Consider the following 18,966-nt stretch of genomic DNA (forward strand, 5'->3'; position numbering starts at 1 on the left):
TGCAGGACAATTCCAGAAGAGGAGGGAACCAAATCTGATGCGGCCAATAGGGCGCAATCAGAATCATGGTTCCACGGTCTTGCTTGAGTTTCAACAAAGTCTTTCCCACTAGAAGTATTGGGAGGATACACATACAGAATGCCTATCCCCAAATGAAGAAGGAAGGCATCTGATGCTAGCCTGTCATGGGCCTGAAGCCTGGAACAGAACTGAGGGACCTTGTGATTGAGTTGAGTGGCAAAAAGATATACCAAGGGGGTGCCCCATGCCTCGAAGATCTTGCGGGCTACACCCATATTCAAAGACCACTCGTGAGGTTGCATTATCCTGCTCAGTCTTTTGGCCAGGCTGTTGTTTACACCCGCCAGATAAGCGGCTTGTAAAAACATGCCGTGACAGCTGTCAGGATTGCTGAGATGTCAGGATTGCTGGACATTCTTAGATTAATATGAAACCAGCTTCTGATAACTCCCCCCTCCCTCAGGAATCCCTGAGGATGGCAGATGGACCAATGCTCCCTGAGAACAAAGGTGTGTTAATTAGGGGTACTTGAGAAACAAAAGGGCTAGCGGGCAGCTGGGCAACATTTGGTCCATCTGCTATCCTCAGGGATTCCTGAGGGAGGGGGGAGTTATCAGAAGCTGGTTTCATATTAATCTAAGTATGTCTAACAATCCTGACATCTCAGCAATCCTGATAACAGCGTGCCCAGAGCCACATCTGGACGACTTCCTGACACAGAGGGTGAGATCCGGTGCCCCCCTGCTTGTCGGTGTAATACGTTGCAACCTGATTGTCTGTTTGAACTATGATAATTTGGTTGGACAGCCAATCTCTGAAAGTCTTTAGAAAGTTCCAGATCACTCAGTGCTCCAGAAGATTGATTTGAAGATCCTTTAGCTGGAGGGACCAGGCTCCTTGAGTGTAAAGCCCATCTACACGAGTCCCCCACACCAGGAGTGATGCATCCGTCGTCAGAACTTTTAGTGGCTGGGGAATTTGAAATAGTAGTCCCAAGGTCAGATTGAACAGAATTGTCCACCACTGAAGAGAGCATACAAGCACAGGGGACACTTGGATGACATCCTCCAGACTTCCCATGGCTTGATACCACTGAAAAGCAAGGGTCCATTAAGCAGATCTCATGTGAAGATGCACCATGGGTGAGATAGAAGTATCGAGATGTGTGTATATGAATCCTTTAAGTCCACAGAGCATAGCCAATCGTCTTCTTGAATCATGGGAAGAAGGGTGCCCAGGGAAACCATCCTGAACTATTCTCGGACTAGGAATTTGTTCAGGGCCTTTAGATCTAGAATGGGACGCATCCCCTGGTGGAATGGGTTTGACCGCATGGGCCTTTAGAAGGGCGGAGAGTTCCTCTGCAAGTACCTGCTTGTGTTGAGAACTGAATGAATGAGCTCTCGGTGGGCAATTTGGAGGTTTGGATACCAAACTGAGGGTGTATCCTAGCTGGACTATTTGGTTATGAGAGGCCACCTTTGGTGAAAAACTTTTAACCTCCCCCCAACTGGCGAGTTGTCCGGCACAGACATCTTTATGGCGGCTATGCTTTGCTAGAGCAAGTCAAAAGCCAGTCCCCTTGCTTTTGCTGTGGAGCAGCAGGGGCCTTGGGCACATGCTGTTGACAAGAACGAATGCGCTGGGGGTGGAGCCTGAGAAGGCTGGCTAGCCACAGAAGCATACCTATGCTTAGAAAAGGAAGCACTTTGTGACCCTCTAAAAAATCTCCTGGATGAGACAAGCAGTGCAAAATGCTTTGCTCCGTGGATCTTGTCGGGTGATTGTGACCTGGATTGGCCACTGTCGGAGACAGGGTGCTGGGCTAGATGGACCTTTGGTCTGTCCCAGTGTGGCGATGTTTATGTCTTATGTCTAAGAACAGTGTTATACATGCTCAGGCAGGCCAGTATAAAATTGTACACATTTAACAGTATGAATACAAAAATTAGAGCACCTAATTATGGGCTCTTTTACTAAATGGTGTTAAGCACTCACCCCTGGATTCTAGATATTGCGCCGAAACTTCTGCACAGAAATCGAAGTGTATTCCATAACAATGCGCATAACTTAATTGGTTAATCAGCGCTGATAACTGGATGTTAACCAATTATCAGCACTGACATTAATTAGGATTTACATGCACTACTTACTAAGCGTATTCTGTAACATGGGCATGCAATGGGCAGATCATGAGCATTTCTAAAGTCTATGTGCATTGTTATACAATACACCCGGTCCGTGCCTAATTTAAGCGTCACTTGGTGTTAACTGCCCATGACTAAATTTAGTCACGCGGACGGATGCTCGGTGAATTCTATAAACCGACAGAAATTTAGGCCTATTCTATTATATTTACGCCTAGGTGTATTTTTCTTCCATGCGGATTTTTCAGGTGCCATAAATAGAATCTAGTCCTTAACGAGCAGTTAGCATGCAGTAACAGCTATCGCTGCAATATGTTCCAATCTTTTGCAGTATTTTCCCTGTTTATGTGCCTGCATTCTGAATATCAGCACTTAAGAAGCCAATTGCTGATTCCACCCCCCTGAATATCACCAAAATAGGGTTTTTCACTTAAGCGCTAATCTCTAATTTTCAGTTAAGTGCCGTTGAAACAGATAGCTCCAAGTGATTTAACTTGTCAGTTGCTGTTTCTGGCCAATTAAATCATTTTGAATATTGGCCAGCACATTTTTAATCAGTCTGCAACCCAGTTAGCTAACTGGGCTGCAGGCTGAATATTTTTTTTTTTTTTTTGGGGGGAGGGGGGAGTTTAACTTTGCCTACCATCCCAGATCATCTAGCCCCTTCCTACAGCTGCCCCCCCCCCCAGAGAAACCAACCTAATCCCAAAGAACCCTCCCAAGAGCATCCACTGTGGAGGAGTGTCCTAGTGGTTAGGGTGGTGGACTTTGGTCCTGGGGAACTGAGTTTGATTCCCACTTCAGGCACAGGCAGCTCCTTGTGACTCTGGGCAAGTCACTTAACCCTCCATTGCCCCATGTAAGCCGCATTGAGCCTGCCATGAGTGGGAAAACGCGGGGTACAAATGTAACAAAAACAAAACACTCCCTCCCAAAACTCCTCCCCCCAGAGCATTCACACCTCTCTTAAACAGCCCATGGAACTCCTCCCATATGAAGAAAGGCTGAAGAGGTTAGGGTTCTTCAGCTTGGAAAAAAAAAAGAGAGCTGAGGGGGAATATGATTGAGGTAGAACGGGTAGAAGTGAATTGATTTTTCACTCTTTCAAAAAAGTACAAAGAGTAGGGGACACAATAAATTTACACGGAAATACTCAAAGAATAGTTAAGCTCTGGAACTCGCTGTTAAAGGATGTGATAACAGCAGTTAGCATATCTGGGTTTAAAAAAAGGATTGGACAAATTCCTGGAGGTAAAGTCCATAGTCTGTTATCGTTGACGATACTTTGAAACCCTCTGCTGAGTGTGCTGAGCAAGCAAAGAAAGCAAATAGAATGTTAGGAGTTATTAGGAAAGGAATGGAAAATAAAAACAAGGATGTAATAATGCCTTTGTATCACTCCATGGTGCGACTGCACCTTGAATACTGTGTGCAATTCTGGTCATCACATCTCAAAAAAGATATAGTGGAATTAGAAAAGATACAGAGAAGGGCGACGAAAATGATAAAGGGGATGGGATGACTTCTGTATGAAGACAGGCTGGGATGGCTTGGGCTCTTCAGCTTGGAGAAAAGACGGCTGAGGGGAGATATGATAGAGGCATATTAAAATACTGAGTGGAGCGGAACGAGTAGACGTGAATCGCTTGTTTACTTTTTCCAAAAATACAAGAACTAGGGGGCATGCAATGAAGCTACAAAGTAGTAAATTTAAAACGAATTGGAGAAAATATTTCTTCACTCGTGTAATTAAACTCTGGAATTCGTTTCCAGAGAATGTAGTAAAAGCAGTTAGCTTAGCGGGGTTTAAAAAAGGTTTGGACGGCTTCCTAAAGGAAAAGTCCATAGATCATTATTAAATTGGACTTGGGGAAAATCCACTGCTTATTTCTAGGATAAGCAACATAAAATGTATTGTACCATTCTGGGATCCTGACAGGTACTTGTGTCCTGGATTGGCCACTGTTGGAAAACAGGATACTGGGCTTGATGGACCTTCGGTCTGTCCCAGTATGGCAACATTTATGTACTCACGAGATGGACATAGGGGAAGCCACTGCTTGCCCTGGGATTGGTAGCATGGAAGGTTGCTACTAATTGGGTTTCTGCCAGGTGCTTTAGACCTTGTCACTGTTGGAAGCAGGATACTGGGCAAGATGGACCATTGGTCTGACTCAGTGTAGTATTCTTATGTTAAGTTATAAGAGCACAAAAGATAAAATTAAACACTATGATCAAAATAAATAAAAACATAACCAAAACATTTATTCTTCCATATTTTAAACCATAGCTAGTTATGGAATAAAGTGAAAATACAGGAAAACATACCCATCGTCGGAGCCACTGCAAAGGATTCCTTCCCTCAGAGGAGACCATCTGACATGAAACACTTTGGCAGTGTGCCCAGTAAAAACCTTCAGGGGCTGATCGGAGCTAGTTGCTAAGTAATAGACACGGACATTTTTGTCCTCACAACCAGTAGCTATCATGTCCCTGAAAAATGGCAATAGAATGTTCAATTAAACTCAAACGCCTTATCGCTAAAAAAACAATTTAGCATTGAGAGAGTAATTTTCAAACCTTTTATGGCAATTAAACTGGTGTTTACCTAACTCTAAAAACTTATCTGAAAACAGCAAGAGTAAAGGGATGGGGTTTAGGCTAGGGATGAGGAAATAATCATGGGCATTTCACTTTGGCATCAAAACACGTATCGTGTTGGTACTTTAAACTTGATTTAAAGCACCCAAATTTCCTACCAATCCTAAAAGAAATGCCCATAAACCATTATTGAAATGGACTTGGGAAAATCCACTGCTTATTTCTGGGATAAACAGCATAAAATGTATTGTACTGTTTTGGGATCTTGCCAGGTACTTGTGACCTGGATTGGCCACTGTTGGAAACAGGATACTGGGCTTGATGGACCTTCGGTCTGTCCCAGTACAGCAACACTTATGTACTTAATTTTTCAAACAGAAAGTCTCATGTGTATAATGTAGATAGGGTAAGCAAGCCTAAGAACTGCCCCATTAATTTACCATCTTAAAATTTAAGAAGCCCTTTTACTAAGCCAACGTGCGCCAATTCGGAGTTACCACCTGCTACCACATGGTCCATGCAGTAATTTCATTTTTTAGGTGCGTCTGCTATGCACGCCAGAAAATATATTTTATGTTTTGGTGCATGACGAAAACCGGGCAGTAACTCTGATTTGATGCATGTAGGCGATTACCGTACAGTTAATGCGAGAGACCTTACTGCTAAGTCAATGGCTGACGGTAAGGTCTCAGACCCAAAATGGACACACAGCAATTTTTATTTTGCCACACGTCAATTTTCTGAAAAATTGTTTAAAAAGGCATTTTTTGCAGGCAAGCTGAAAAATGGATCTGTGCATGCCCAAAACACACGCCTACACTACCGCAGCTCATTTTTCAGCGCACCTTAGTAAAAGGACACCCCTAAAACTTAATTCTTGAAACTGATTTAGGTCCTGATATTCAGTGATTTAAGAGGGAGGTCAAGCCACCAATATTCAGCAGCACTTCACTAGGCAGTGCCGCTGAATACTAGCACAAACTAGCCATGATGAAAGTGGCCAAGAGAAGGTGGCGATTGGAAGGAGTCAGGAGTTATGTGGGTGCCAGCTATAGTCACTGCCAGCGCCCACAGAGCTAACCAGGAAAGTAGGACCACATAAATAGTAGTTCTAACTTTGCCAAGTTAACTGTGCGGTTGCAAACTCTGAACACTGGCTCACACCAGCATAGCTGTTAGTTATTTATTTTTATTATTTATTTATTGCATTTGTATCCCACATTTTCCCACCTATTTGCAGGTTCAGTGTGGCTTACAATACATTGTATTGATGGAAGTACAATTTGTTACAACTCGATTATGGTTACATTGTGAGGAGTAAAGTAAAAACAAAATCCCTCCCGCCTCCATGAGTACCATCTGATCCTCCATTCTGCCCTCTAGGCTCCAGAAGGCCCTGGAGGTCTACTAGTCCTTGTGGCAGGAGCGCCTCTCCCTCAGAGTTCTTACGCGAAAATGGCAGCCATGACCTCCAGCGGTAGTATTCCTAGCCTGTTCGCTACCCAGGACAGGTCACCGCTGCACCCCCCTCTCGCACACATCACCAGACCTTTCCTACCTGCAAGGGGGTGTACAGAGCAGGCAAGCGGTTGTCGGCTCTGCCAGTCCCCTGCCCCAGAACAGGAAGTAATGTTAAAGGGGGCAGGGGACCGGCAGAACTGACAGCCACACGCCTGCTCCTCGCACTCACTTGCTGCCTGTACTTGGGATGGACCACCCCCACTGCCCTGTTCTTGGTACACTTCTGACTACTGTTAATACTGCAACACTATCATAGAGGTTGTGGTGGTTACTTTCACCTAGGAACGGTAAGGAGCAAGAGCAACTGGGGTTCATTCCTGCCCCAAGGACAACTAGACCACCAGGACTGGTAGGCAGGACCTGGGGGGGCCTACTGGGGCTCAGAAGGAGGGAGGGGGATCAGATGATGCTCAAGGGGGGACGGTGGTGGAATTGAATGGTACTTGTGTGGGGGGGGGGGGGGGGGGTATGTGGACTCCACGTATGCAGGTCCCAGCTGATATTCTGCCAGAATCTGTGTAAGTATCTTATGTGGGTCCCAGCTGAATATCGGCCAAGATCTGCTAAGTTCTGGCGACTAGCTCCAGTCCATTCAGGCCCTGATATTCAATGCTGGTGCCTGAACATGGGCCGGTATTGAATGTCCAAGGCTAATTTAGCTGGAAATGGTATTTAAAAAGCAGGTTTTATACATGGAATGAGCCGTTTCTAAAACATATAAAACTATGCATCAACAGCAATCCTATGTGCACTTTTGTGGGCATTCCCAGAGGTGGAACTAAGCAGAGTTTAAATGCAAAATACATAACGTGTAAATCCAGTAAGAGGCACACATGCAATATTTACACCTCCATATCTTATCAAATATATGGCACTATAAAGCTCAATGTATCCTAATTTAGGATTTAAAAAAACGGCCAGTAAAAAGATTGAGGTCAACACACAAAAATATTCACATTCTATATTGAAGAAAAGTGACTGAAAGGCCCTGTGTATTTCAGGAAGGTCACATTAACTCCCTATAAATGGTAGAATTTATTATCAGCTTTATTTCACTCATATATCAGTCTAATTTTTCCATTTTCAATATGCATCTTTATGACACTGATAGCCTCTGGGACAGAGCGAAAATAACTTCTATTTTAATGCATTTTGACACTAACTTCTATTTTAATGCATTTTGAAGAGTATTTTTTAGTCAGTAGAATGTCAAAAATGTGAAAGTGGGAAGACTGGCATTGCATACCTATGTACATGTACATGTTTGTGCCTGCTGACAATGTGCTTTTCTGGAGTTCTGTAATACTATCAAATGCTGCAATGGCTTTGGTCAAATAGACCGGTGTGCTGTTGCAGTGGGAGACCAATGTTTTTTCAGAGCATTTCTTTCCGAGGACAAGATTCAAATGCTCATGGTCTTTGTAGTCATATAGAAGGCAATTCTATAAGTAGGTGTCTTGTATATGTATATAGAGAGCAGTGCGGGGTCATAAATATGTATAAATTATATGTATAGGCAGTGCTTTTTTTGTAGAAAAAAAGGTGCCGGTACTCATTGTGGGCGGAGTCACCACATATGACTCTACCCATTGTAGCCACACCCACACTTGCCACATCCCTTATACCAGCCATAGCGCATATAAGCAGACATCATTGAAAATATTATACTAGTATAGGAGAAAAAAATAACGTGATTTTATTTCATTATAAATAATTTCTGTAAGCTGTTACGGCTCCAGTATACCCAGTGCAAAATAAGACAGCAGATGCAAATTCTGAAATTGGACATATTCCAGACACTAAAATGAAAATAAAATGATTTTTTTTTCTACCTTTGTTGTGTGGTGACTTTGTTTTTCTGATCACGCTGGCTCAGTATCTGATTCTGCTGCTATCTGTCCTCTTAACTCCATTTCCAGGGCTTCCTTTCCATTTATTTCTTTACTTTCCTCCTTTCTTCTTCATTTCTTGCCCTACATCCGTAAGTAAAAGCTGGGTCCTCCGCAGACTTGACTGTCCAGTGGATCCAGCTTCTGCCTATTTTCTACATCCATGTGCAGTTTTTCTCCTCTCTTCCTTTTCCCTCATCTCATCTCCTTCCTCACTCTTCCCTCTCCTCCATCCACCCATTTCTAGCAGCCCTCCTCTCCCCTGCCCTCCATCCACCAATGTCCAGCAACCCCCCCGTCCCCCCTGCCATCCACTCATGTCCAGCGATTCTCTCTTCCCCCTGCCATTCACCCATGTCCAGCGACCCTCCTGTCCCCCCTGCCCTCCACCCATGTCCAGCAACCCCCCGTCCCCCCTGCCATCCACCCATGTCCAGCGATTCTCTCTTCCCCCTGCCATGCACCCATGTCCAGCGACCCTCCTGTTCCCCCTTCCCTCCCCTGCCATCCACCCATGTCCAGCAACGCCCCCGTCCCCCCTGCCCTTCACCCATGTCCAGCAACCCCCATCCCCCCTGCCATCCACCCATGTCCAGCGATTCTCTTCCCCCCACCATCCACCCATGTCCAGCAACACTCCTGTCCTCTCTGCTCTCCCCTGCCATCCACCTATGTCCAGCGACCCCCCCACCGTCCTCCCTGCCATCCACCCATGTCCAGCGATTCTCTCTTCCCCCTGCCATCCACCCATGTCCAGCGACCCTCCTGTCCCCCTGCCCTCCCCTGCCATCCACCCATGGCCAGCAACCCCCATTCCCCCTGCCCTCCACCCATGTCCAGCGACTCTCCTCGTTTCCATGCTCCCCCTCCCTCCAGCCACCCATACCCATCTGAGCCCCCCTCCTCGACCTAGTCCCCACCTGCTACCAGCTCCGTGTCGACGACCCTCTTCTCCTGCCACCCGGCACCGTGACCCAGCCTTTAAAAAAATCTACAAAGCGGTGGAGCGGTGCCTTGCGTCTGCCTGTAAAAGAAGAAAAATTGCCTCGTCGGACGGCCTTCCCTGTGTTCCGCCCTTGCGGAAATAGGAAGTTACATCAGAGGGCGGGACACAGTGAGGGAAGGCCGGCCAACGAGGCGATTTTTCTTCTTTTACAGGCAGACGCGAGGCACCGCTCCACCGCTTTGTAGATTTTTTTAAAGGCTGGGTCACGGTGCCGGGTGGCAGGAGAAGAGGGTCGTCGACACGGAGCTGGTAGGCAGGTGGGGACTGGGTCGGGGACCTACAAAAAAAGGTGCCGGTACGCCGTACCAGCACAAAAAAAGCACTGTGTATAGGTGCTATTTGGCCTCTACACATATAGATTATCTGTTTGACAAAGATGTGAGAAAATCAGATATAATTTGAGCCATCTGAGCCAAATGTATAATATATCCATATAGACCTTTATATTCAGATATTCTAAGTATATGCACATTCATACTTACATGTATAAATTATACTTACATATTCCACAGAGCTAGTTATATGTATAGGGAGCAATTCTAAAACATAGGCACTATATATGAATGTTTAGAATACCTGAATATACATGCCAATATACCGGGTAGGGGGGGGGGGGGGGGGTCCCAGGCAGCAGTTCAATGGGCAGTCATAACTTCAATGAGGTGAGAGTGTCTCCACCTGTTACTTAGAGAACACATCCGCATAGTCGTGGTAGACTTGGGGTAAGTTCTGCCCAACCTCTAAAGTCGCCTCCCGCCTCAGAATCTATAAATGCCTCAGAGAAGAATTCAGGCTCCAAAGCAATGGCGACTGGAACCAGTAACTGTGACCGGGAAGTTTGTGGGGAAGATCTCTGTCCTGCCTCCCCGGCCAGAATTAGACCTACGGGTTTCCCAGATTCTTTGGGCATTGTCAGGCATAGTGCCCCTTTCCACCGCAATATAAGCACAGATTCTGTGCTCGTCTCCATATCTTGTCCTGTTATGAAAACCCCAACCGATTCACTTGCAAAATGTAGAAGCCAACCAAAATAGTCTGCGACTAGCCTGATGCTCCAAAGCTCATTCATGGAAAAGGATATCCACTTATATACATAGAAGAATCAAATCGTCTAGATTTGTGGGGAGTTCATGCCTGGCTAGCCCATCCTTGATCGAGGCAGACACCCCTTCCCAGAACACAGCAGCTAGGCTCTCATTATTTCAGTCTACTTCAGCTGCTAGTGTTCGGAACTGAATAGCATAATCTCCGATGGTCTGGGCTCCCTGTCGTTGGTTCAGAAGCTCCATGGCTGATGAAGTAGCTTTACCAAGATCCTCAAAAATCCTACAAAACTGGATCAGAAACTCTGCCAGGTTATTCAGTATAGGCTCATTTCACTATCAGATAGCTGAGGCCCACGCAAGGGCAGGACCAGTAAGGAGGGAAATGATGTAGGCCTCCTTGGCCCTATCAGATATAAAGTCTCTAGCTTCTAATTTGAATACAATTTGACATTGATTCAGGAATCCCCAGCACGTCTTGTGGTTTCCATCAAAGTGAGGAGGTGGTGCAGCAAGAATCCATACACCACAAGGGAGAGCGGCCGGTCCAGGTTCCACAACAGGGATGGCAGCTGTCAATGGTGCTACATCTGGCCCTTGAATACTGTCCTTTTTTTGCACTGCCTTGGATAGCTGCTGTAGCTGGAGCGAAGGTTGATGTAGCTGGAGCGCAAGTTGATGTAGCAACTGTAAGGCTGGTGATTCTGTTGAGCTCATGGCCTTCGCAAGTTGTTTTCATCGGGGGTAGTGAGCCCTTGGACTACAGTCGTAGGCCCAACTGCAGCAGACAGTTCACCTCCAAGACGAAAGATGAGATGATACAGCAGGGTACAAAAGCTAGGGGAGATTGGAACTCAGGAACAGACAGTGAGACCGGCACTCAGGCAGCAAGCAAGACTGGAACTCAGGCCGCAAGCAAGACCAGAAGTCAGGCCATGACAGCAGAGTTGTGAAGGCGGACAGAGCGGGTCTCGGCTTCTACGAAATATGCCCAGATCCCCGACAACTACGGAGAACCCCCCAGGAAGTTCCCACTGCTGGCCTGATTTAGCACACACCCTAGGAGGGCAGCACTTGGCTGGTGGAGTGGTGGCATCAGGCAGGCCAGAGTCAAGGTAAGACCGTGATACAATCTCTTCTCGTTCAATACCTGCACTGCATGTACACTGCACTGAATGCAAATCTATCTCAATGCAAACATTTTGGCTGTATGGTGTGTGTTCAATCTCTTCAGGATCAATTATGCAGTCACTTTTTTTCCTTTATCGCCATTCTTTATGGATGCAACTAAATAAATAAAAAAAAAAAAAACCATTGTAGGATTGATTTCAAGTGACTCTTGTTGTTCTTACTAAGTACATAAATACATAAGTACGGTCATACTGGGACAGACCGAAAGTCCCTCAAGCCCAGCATCCTGTTTCCAACAGTACCTGGCAAGATCTCAAAACAGTACAATACATTTTATGCTGCTTATTCTAGAAATAAGCAGTGGATAGAGAATGACACGGGGATAAAATTTGTCCCCGTCCAGTCCCTGAGGGTTCTGTCTCTCTCCCCACCATGTCCCTGCAGGCCCCGTCTCCATCCTCGTCCTGTCCCCGTGGGCTCTGTTTTCATCTGCAGAAGCCTCAAACACTTATGATTTTATATTTAAATATTTTTATTGAAGTATAAAAAGGAACAATATGCTGTGCAACTGTTGTATATAAATTACAAATTAAAACAATAAAAATGGGCAGCTAAAGTAAACCTTCCCACCACCACCACCCTCAACTCTTCCAACCCCAACAATAGCTGACTTCTACTACCCCAAGAAATCCTAATCCACCCCGTTAAAATGTCCAGGGGTACAAAATACAACCTGTTCTGTATGCCCCAGAGTTAAGAAATATGCCCTACGAAGAACTGTTATGATTTTTAATCTGTGGATGACTAAGAAGTCAACAATCTCAGGATTCAGTGTAGCTCTCCTGTCTTCCACAGTCCCTCCTGCACTAGAAGATGTCTTCTTAGAAGATGTGCTGGTAGCATGATGCACAGGATCCCCCATGCAAATTTTGCTAGCTGTGGTCAGCATGTTGCTTGTTTTCCAAAAATAAAAATATTGTCATCTGCATCAAACAAACAACAGTCCAGTTCATTAACAGGCTTCAAAGTAGAAAGTGACATGGGGACAAAGTTTGTCCCTATCCTCATGGGCTCCGTCCCCATCCCCATGTCATTCTCTAGCAGTGGATTTTCCCCAAGTCCATTTTAATAATGGTCTATGGACTTTTCCTTTAGGAAGCCATCCAAACCTTTTTTAAACTCCACTTAGCTAACTGCTTTTACTACATTCTCTGCCAACAAATTCCAGAGTTTAATTACACATTGAGTGAAGAAATATTTTCTCCGATTCGTTTTAAATTTACTACTTTGTAGCTTCATTGCATGCCCCCTAATACTAGTATTTTTGGAAAGCGTAAACAAGCGATTCACGTCTACCCATTCCATTCCACTCATTAATTTACAGAACTCTATCATATCTCCCCTCAGCCGTCTTTTCTCCAAACTGAAGAGCCTTAGCCAATTTATCCTTTCCTGATAGGAAAGTCGTCCCATCCCCTTTATCATTTATGGTGCCCTTCTCTGTACCTTTTTTAATTTCACTATATCTTTTTAGAGATGCAGTGACCAGAACTGAACACAATATTCAAGGTGCGGTCGCACCATGGAGCAACACAAAGGCATTATAATGTCCTCACTTTTATTTTCCATTCCTTTCCTAATAATACCTAACATTCTATTTACTTTCTTAGCCGCTGCCGCACACTGAGTAGAGGATTTCAACGTATCATCATGGAACAGCTAGTTCAGGAGCCGACAAGAGAAGGAAAAATACTAGACTTAGTCCTTAGTGGTGCTCATGATCTAGTGCAGGGGGGTAACGATACGAGGGCCGCTTGATTAACAGTGATCATAAGATGATCGGTTTTGATATTGGCATTGAAGGAAGTGAAACTAGGAAATCAAGTACGCTAGCGTTTAACTATAGAAAAGGTGATTACGACAAATGAGAAAAATGGTGAAAAAAAGACTGAAAGGAGCAGCTCGCAGAGTAAAAAACTTGCATCAGGCGTGGATGCTGTTTAAAAACACCATCCTGGAGGTTCAGGACAAATATATTCCACGTATTAGAAAAAGGGAAAAAAGACTAACGTCAGCCGGCGTGGCTAAACAGTAAGATAAAGGAATCATTAGAGCCAAAAAACAATCCTTCAGAAAGTGGAGAAGAGAACCAACTGAAAGTAACAGGATAGATCATAAGGAATGCCAAGCCAAATGCAAAGCGGAGATAAGGAGGGCAAAAAAGGACTTTGAGAGAAAATTAGCGTTGGAAGCAAAAATACATAGTAAAAACTTTTTTAGATACCTTAAAAGCAGGAAACCGGCCAAGAGTCGGTTGGGCCGCTGGACGAAAATGTGTTACAGGGGCGATCAAGGAGGACAAAGCGTAGCGGAGAAATTAAATGAATCTTTGCTTCGGTCTTCACCGAGGAGGATTTGGGGGGGACACCGGTGCCGAAAGAATATTTGAAGCGGGGGAGTCGGAGAAACTAAACAAATTCTCTGTAACCTTGGAGGATGTAATGGTTCAGTTCAGCAAGCTGAAGAGTAGTAAATCACCGGGACCTGATGGTATTCATCCCAGAGTATTACTAGAACTAAAAAATGAACTTGCGGAGCTACTGTTAGAAATATGCATCTCGTCCCTAAAATCGAGTGTAATACCGGAAGACTGGAGGGTAGCCAATGTTACTACTCCGATTTTAAGAAAGGTTCCAGAGGAGATCCGGGAAATTATAGACCGGTGAGTCTGACGTCGGTGCCGGGCAAGATGGTGGAGGCTATTATTAAGAATAAATTGCAGAGCATATACAAAAACATGGACTGATGAGACAAGTCCAGCACGGATTTAGTGAAGGGAAGTCTTGCCTCACCAATCTAATGCATTTTTTGAGGGGGTAAGCAAACATGTGGACAATGGGGAGCCGGTTGATATTGTATATCTGGATTTTCAGAAGGCGTTTGACAAAGTGCCGCACGAAAGACTCCTGAAGAAATTGCAGAGTCATGGAATCGGAGGTAGGGTATTATTATGGATTAAGAACTGGTTGAAAGATAGGAAGCAGAGAGTAGGATTGCGTGGCCAGTATTCTCAGTGGAGGAGGTAGTTAGTGGGGTCCCGCAGGGGTCTGTGCTGGGTCCGTTGCTTTTTAATGTATTTATAAATGACCTAGAGATGGGAATAACTAGTGAGGTAATTAAATTCGCCGATGACACAAAATTATTCAGGGTCGTCAAGTCGCAGGAGGAATGTGAACGATTACAGGAGGACCTTGCGAGACTGGGAGAATGGGCGTGCAAGTGGCAGATGAAGTTCAATGTTGACAAGTGCAAAGTGATGCATGTGGGTAAGAGGACCCGAATTATAGCTACGTCTTGCAAGGTTCCGCGTTAGGAGTTACGGATCAAGAAAGGGATCTGGGTGTCGTCGTCGATGATACGCTGAAACCTTCTGCTCAGTGTGCTGCTGCGGCTAGGAAAGCAAATAGAATGTTGGGTGTTATTAGGAAGGGTATGGAGTCCAGGTGTGCGGATGTTATAATGCCGTTGTATCGCTCCATGGTGCGACCGCACCTGGAGTATTGTGTTCAGTACTGGTCTCCGTATCTCAAAAAAGATATAGTAGAATTGGAAAAGGTACAGCGAAGGGCGACGAAAATGATAATGGGGATGGACGACTTTCCTATGAAGAGAGGCTGAGAAGGCTAGGGCTTTTCAGCTTGGAGAAGAGACGGCTGAGGGGAGATATGATAGAAGTGTATAAAATAATGAGTGGAATGGATCGGGTGGATGTGAAGCGACTGTTCACGCTATCCAAAAATACTAGGACTAGAGGGCATGAGTTGAAGCTACAGTGTGGTAAATTTAAAACGAATCGGAGAAAATTTTTCTTCACCCAACGTGTAATTAGACTCTGGAATTCGTTGCCGGAGAACGTGGTACGGGCGGTTAGCTTGACGGAGTTTAAAAAGGGGTTAGATAGATTCCTAAAGGACAAGTCCATAGACCGCTATTAAATGGACTTGGAAAAATTCCGCATTTTTAGGTATAACTTGTCTGGAATGTTTTTTACGTTGGGGAGCGTGCCAGGTGCCCTTGACCTGGATTGGCCACTGTCGGTGACAGGATGCTGGGCTAGATGGACCTTTGGTCTTTCCCAGTATGGCACTACTTATGTACTTATGTACTTATGATGACACCCAGAACCCTTTTCCTGGTTGGTGACTCCTAATGTGGAACCTTGCATTACATAACTATAATTCGGGTTCCTCTTTCCCACATGCATCACTTTGCACTTGCTCACATTTAACGTCATCTGCCATTTAAGTGAACAATAAATAAATTTAGATGCCTAGTCTCCCAGTCTCGTAAGGTCCTCTTGTAATTTTTCACAATCCTCCCACGATTTAACAACTTTGAATAACTTTGTGTCGTCAGCAAATTTAATTACCTCACTAGTTACTCCCATCTCGAGATCATTTATAAATATGTTAAAAAGCAGTGGAACCCCATTATCTACCCTCTTCCATTGAGAATACGTACCATTTAACCCTACTCTCTGTTTTCTATCTTTTAACCAGTTTTTAATCCACAATAGGATACTACCTCATATCTCATGACTTTCCAATTTCCTCTGGAGTCTTTCATGAGGTACTTTGTCAAATGCCTTTTGAAAATCCAGATACACAATATGAACCGGCTCACCTTTATCCACATGTTTGTTCACCTCTTCAAAGAAATGTAATAGATTAGTGAGGCAAGATTTCCCTTCAATAAATTCATGTTGGCTTTGTATCATTAATCCATGCTTTTGAATATGCTCTGTAATGTTCTTTATAATTGTCTCTACCATTTTGCCCAACACCGACGTAAGGCTCACCGGTCTATAATTTCCAGGATCTCCACTGGAACGTTTTTTTAAAAAAATAATCGGCGTTACATTGGCCACGTTCCAATCTTCCGGAACCATGCTTGATTTTGAAGCTAAATTACATATTACTAAGAATAGTTCCGCAAGTTCATTTTTCAATTCTTGTAGAGGGTTGGTAGCGACTTAATACACCTGGTTTACGAAAGCTCCAATTTGCAAGTATATTGGCAGGATGTCTGGCAGAGAATCACAGGAATCTAATGTGCTGATATTCCTTTGTCTCTTAAGGCAATTATTTGGAAGTCAGTGAGTCTTTCTGATATCATTCTAAAATCTACAAAATGTCTTTATGTTTTTTTAGTCTCAGTTGCTCTGAAGGTTATTGTGAATCACTGGACAGAGCAATTGTAAAGTGAAGGAAGGGCCTTCTGTATCCTAAAAGGGTAAAACAAATGGGAGTATTAGATCATTATATGTTAAATGATTTTTGAGAGGATATTTGAAAATTTATCTTTGGTTTCCTGTATTTGCTTGTTATTCAGATTGAATTGGTTATGTAGTTTTTGAAAATTATGGTAAATTATGTATCTTCCTTATAATTTTCTTTCCATTAATCATAGCGGATCAATCCATAGACTGGTGGGTTGTGTCCATCTACCAGCAGGTGGAGATAGAGAGCATCCTTTTGCCTCCTATATGTGGTCATGTGCTGCCGGAAACTCCTCAGTATGTCGATATCAAAGCTCCATCCGCAGGACTCAGCACTTAGAGAATTACACCCACAAAGGGACACTCTGCCCAGCTTACCACCGCCGAAACGGGGGAGGGGAATTAACCCAGCTCATCCCCACACAAGTGGGGGAGGGGAATCCGTCCAGCTCATCCCCGCGGAGCGGGGGAGGGACACCACCCCGTCGATGCGGGGGTATCTGGCTTATCCTGCAACCGCAACCGCGGGAGGAGCTGACTGACCCTAACACCGCCGAAGCGGGAGGGATACAAAGCTGCCCTACAGCCGCACGAAGCGGGATGGAGCGCCAGCAGAATTTAGGTCTCAATCCAGCCCCGTAAAACGGGGGGGGGAGAGGAATGCAGCAGCTCACTGTAACACAAAATCGTCTCAACTCCTGAAGAATCCAATTGAAAAAACTTGAACACGAAGTCCTCCTGAACAGGAACTGAAGACTAAACTTGAACCTGAAATGCAACCAGAATAAAAACAGTACAGATATCTGGGAGGGGCTATGGATTGATCAGCTATGAATAATGAAAAGAAAATTATCAGGTATGATACATAATTTTACCTTCCATATCATCATGCTGATCAATCCATAGACTGTGGGATGTACGAAGCAGTACTCACCCAGGGCGGGACATAGAAATCCCTGACCGCAACACTGAAGCTCCAAACCGGGCCTCCGCTCAAGCAGCCACAGTCAAGCGGTAATGCCTGGAGAAAGTATGAGCCGATGCCCAAGTTGCCGCCTTGCAAATCTCTTCAAGGAGACGGACCCGGCCTCTGCCATCGAGGCCGCCTGAGCTCTAGTGGAGTGAGCCTTCAGCCGGATAGGCGGCACCTTCCCGCGGCCACATAAGCCATTGCAATGGCTTCCTTGACCCATCTTGCCACTGTAGGCTTAGCAGCCTGCAGACCCTTACGAGGACCTGCAACAGGACAAACAGATGATCCGACTTCCGGAAATCATTGGCACTTCAAGTATCTGATGATGACTCGTCTCACATCTAGATATTTGAGAGCAGAGTACTCCTCTGGGTAGTCCTCCCTACGAAAGGATGGGAGACAGAGCTGCTGATTCACATGGAAGCGAGAAACAATCTTGGGCAGGATGGAAGGCCACTGTGCGAATAGACACTCCTGCCTCAGTGAACTGCAGAAAGGGCTCTCGACATGATAGTGCCTGGAGCTCGGAAACTCTATCTGGCTGAAGTGATAGCCACCAAAAAGACTGCTTTCAACGTCAGGTCTTTCAGAGATGCCCTCAACAAGGGTTCAAAAGGCGGCTTCTGCAAGGCTCTTAGCACCAGATTGAGATTCCACGCAGGTACCACTGAGTGCAGAGGAGGGCGCAGGTGATTAACTCCCTGAGAAAGCGCACCACATCTGGCTGCAAAGCCAGGAAAGCACCCTTCAGGCGGCCCCTGAAGCAAACCAGAGCCGCTACCTGGACTTTAAGGGAACTGAGCGACAGGCCTTTCTCCAGACCTTGTTGCAGGAACGCCAACACTGAAGAAATTGGAGCAGTGAAGGGAGAAAGTGAGCCTGCCTCACACCACGATGCAAAGGTACGCCAAACCCTGGCATAAGCAGTAGAAGTAGAGCACTTCCTCGCTCTCAGCATAGTGGCGATGACTTTGTCTGAGAAGCCCTTCTTCCTCAGACGCTGCCACTCAATAGCCAGGCCGTAAGACCAAAGGGGAGGGATCCTCCATCACCACGGGACCCTGATGCAACAGGCCCTGCTCCGCTGGCAGCCAGCAGAGGGCCGTCCACTGAGAGCCTGATCAAGTCCGCATACCAGGACGACTAGGCAGTCCAGACCCACCAGGATTACCCGGCCCGGATGCTTTGCCACCCGTCTAGCACCTGCCCAACATGGGCCAGGGTGGGAACACATAGAGAAGCTCCTGTGTCGGCCACTGTTGAGAAGAGCATCTACTTTCCAGAGCTCGAGGGTCCCGTCCTCTGCTGAAAAAAAACGCGGCACTTGGCAATTGGCCGATGACGCCATCAGATCTA

At 45.4% G+C, this 18,966-nt stretch overlaps 1 protein-coding gene across 1 annotated transcript in view; it reads right to left on the minus strand.

Annotated features, from left to right (window-relative positions):
* WDR17 (WD repeat domain 17) overlaps positions 1-18,966 on the minus strand; it is a 272,532-nt gene that overhangs the window by 113,098 nt on the left and 140,468 nt on the right. The window contains exon 12 of the mRNA XM_030191530.1: positions 4,497-4,661. Coding sequence (XP_030047390.1) covers positions 4,497-4,661 — 165 coding nt within the window. The remainder of the gene's footprint in view (positions 1-4,496; positions 4,662-18,966) is intronic.

Source organism: Microcaecilia unicolor, chromosome 2 (assembly GCF_901765095.1).
Source record: "Microcaecilia unicolor chromosome 2, aMicUni1.1, whole genome shotgun sequence".
In the NCBI taxonomy this organism is placed as follows: domain Eukaryota; kingdom Metazoa; phylum Chordata; class Amphibia; order Gymnophiona; family Siphonopidae; genus Microcaecilia; species Microcaecilia unicolor.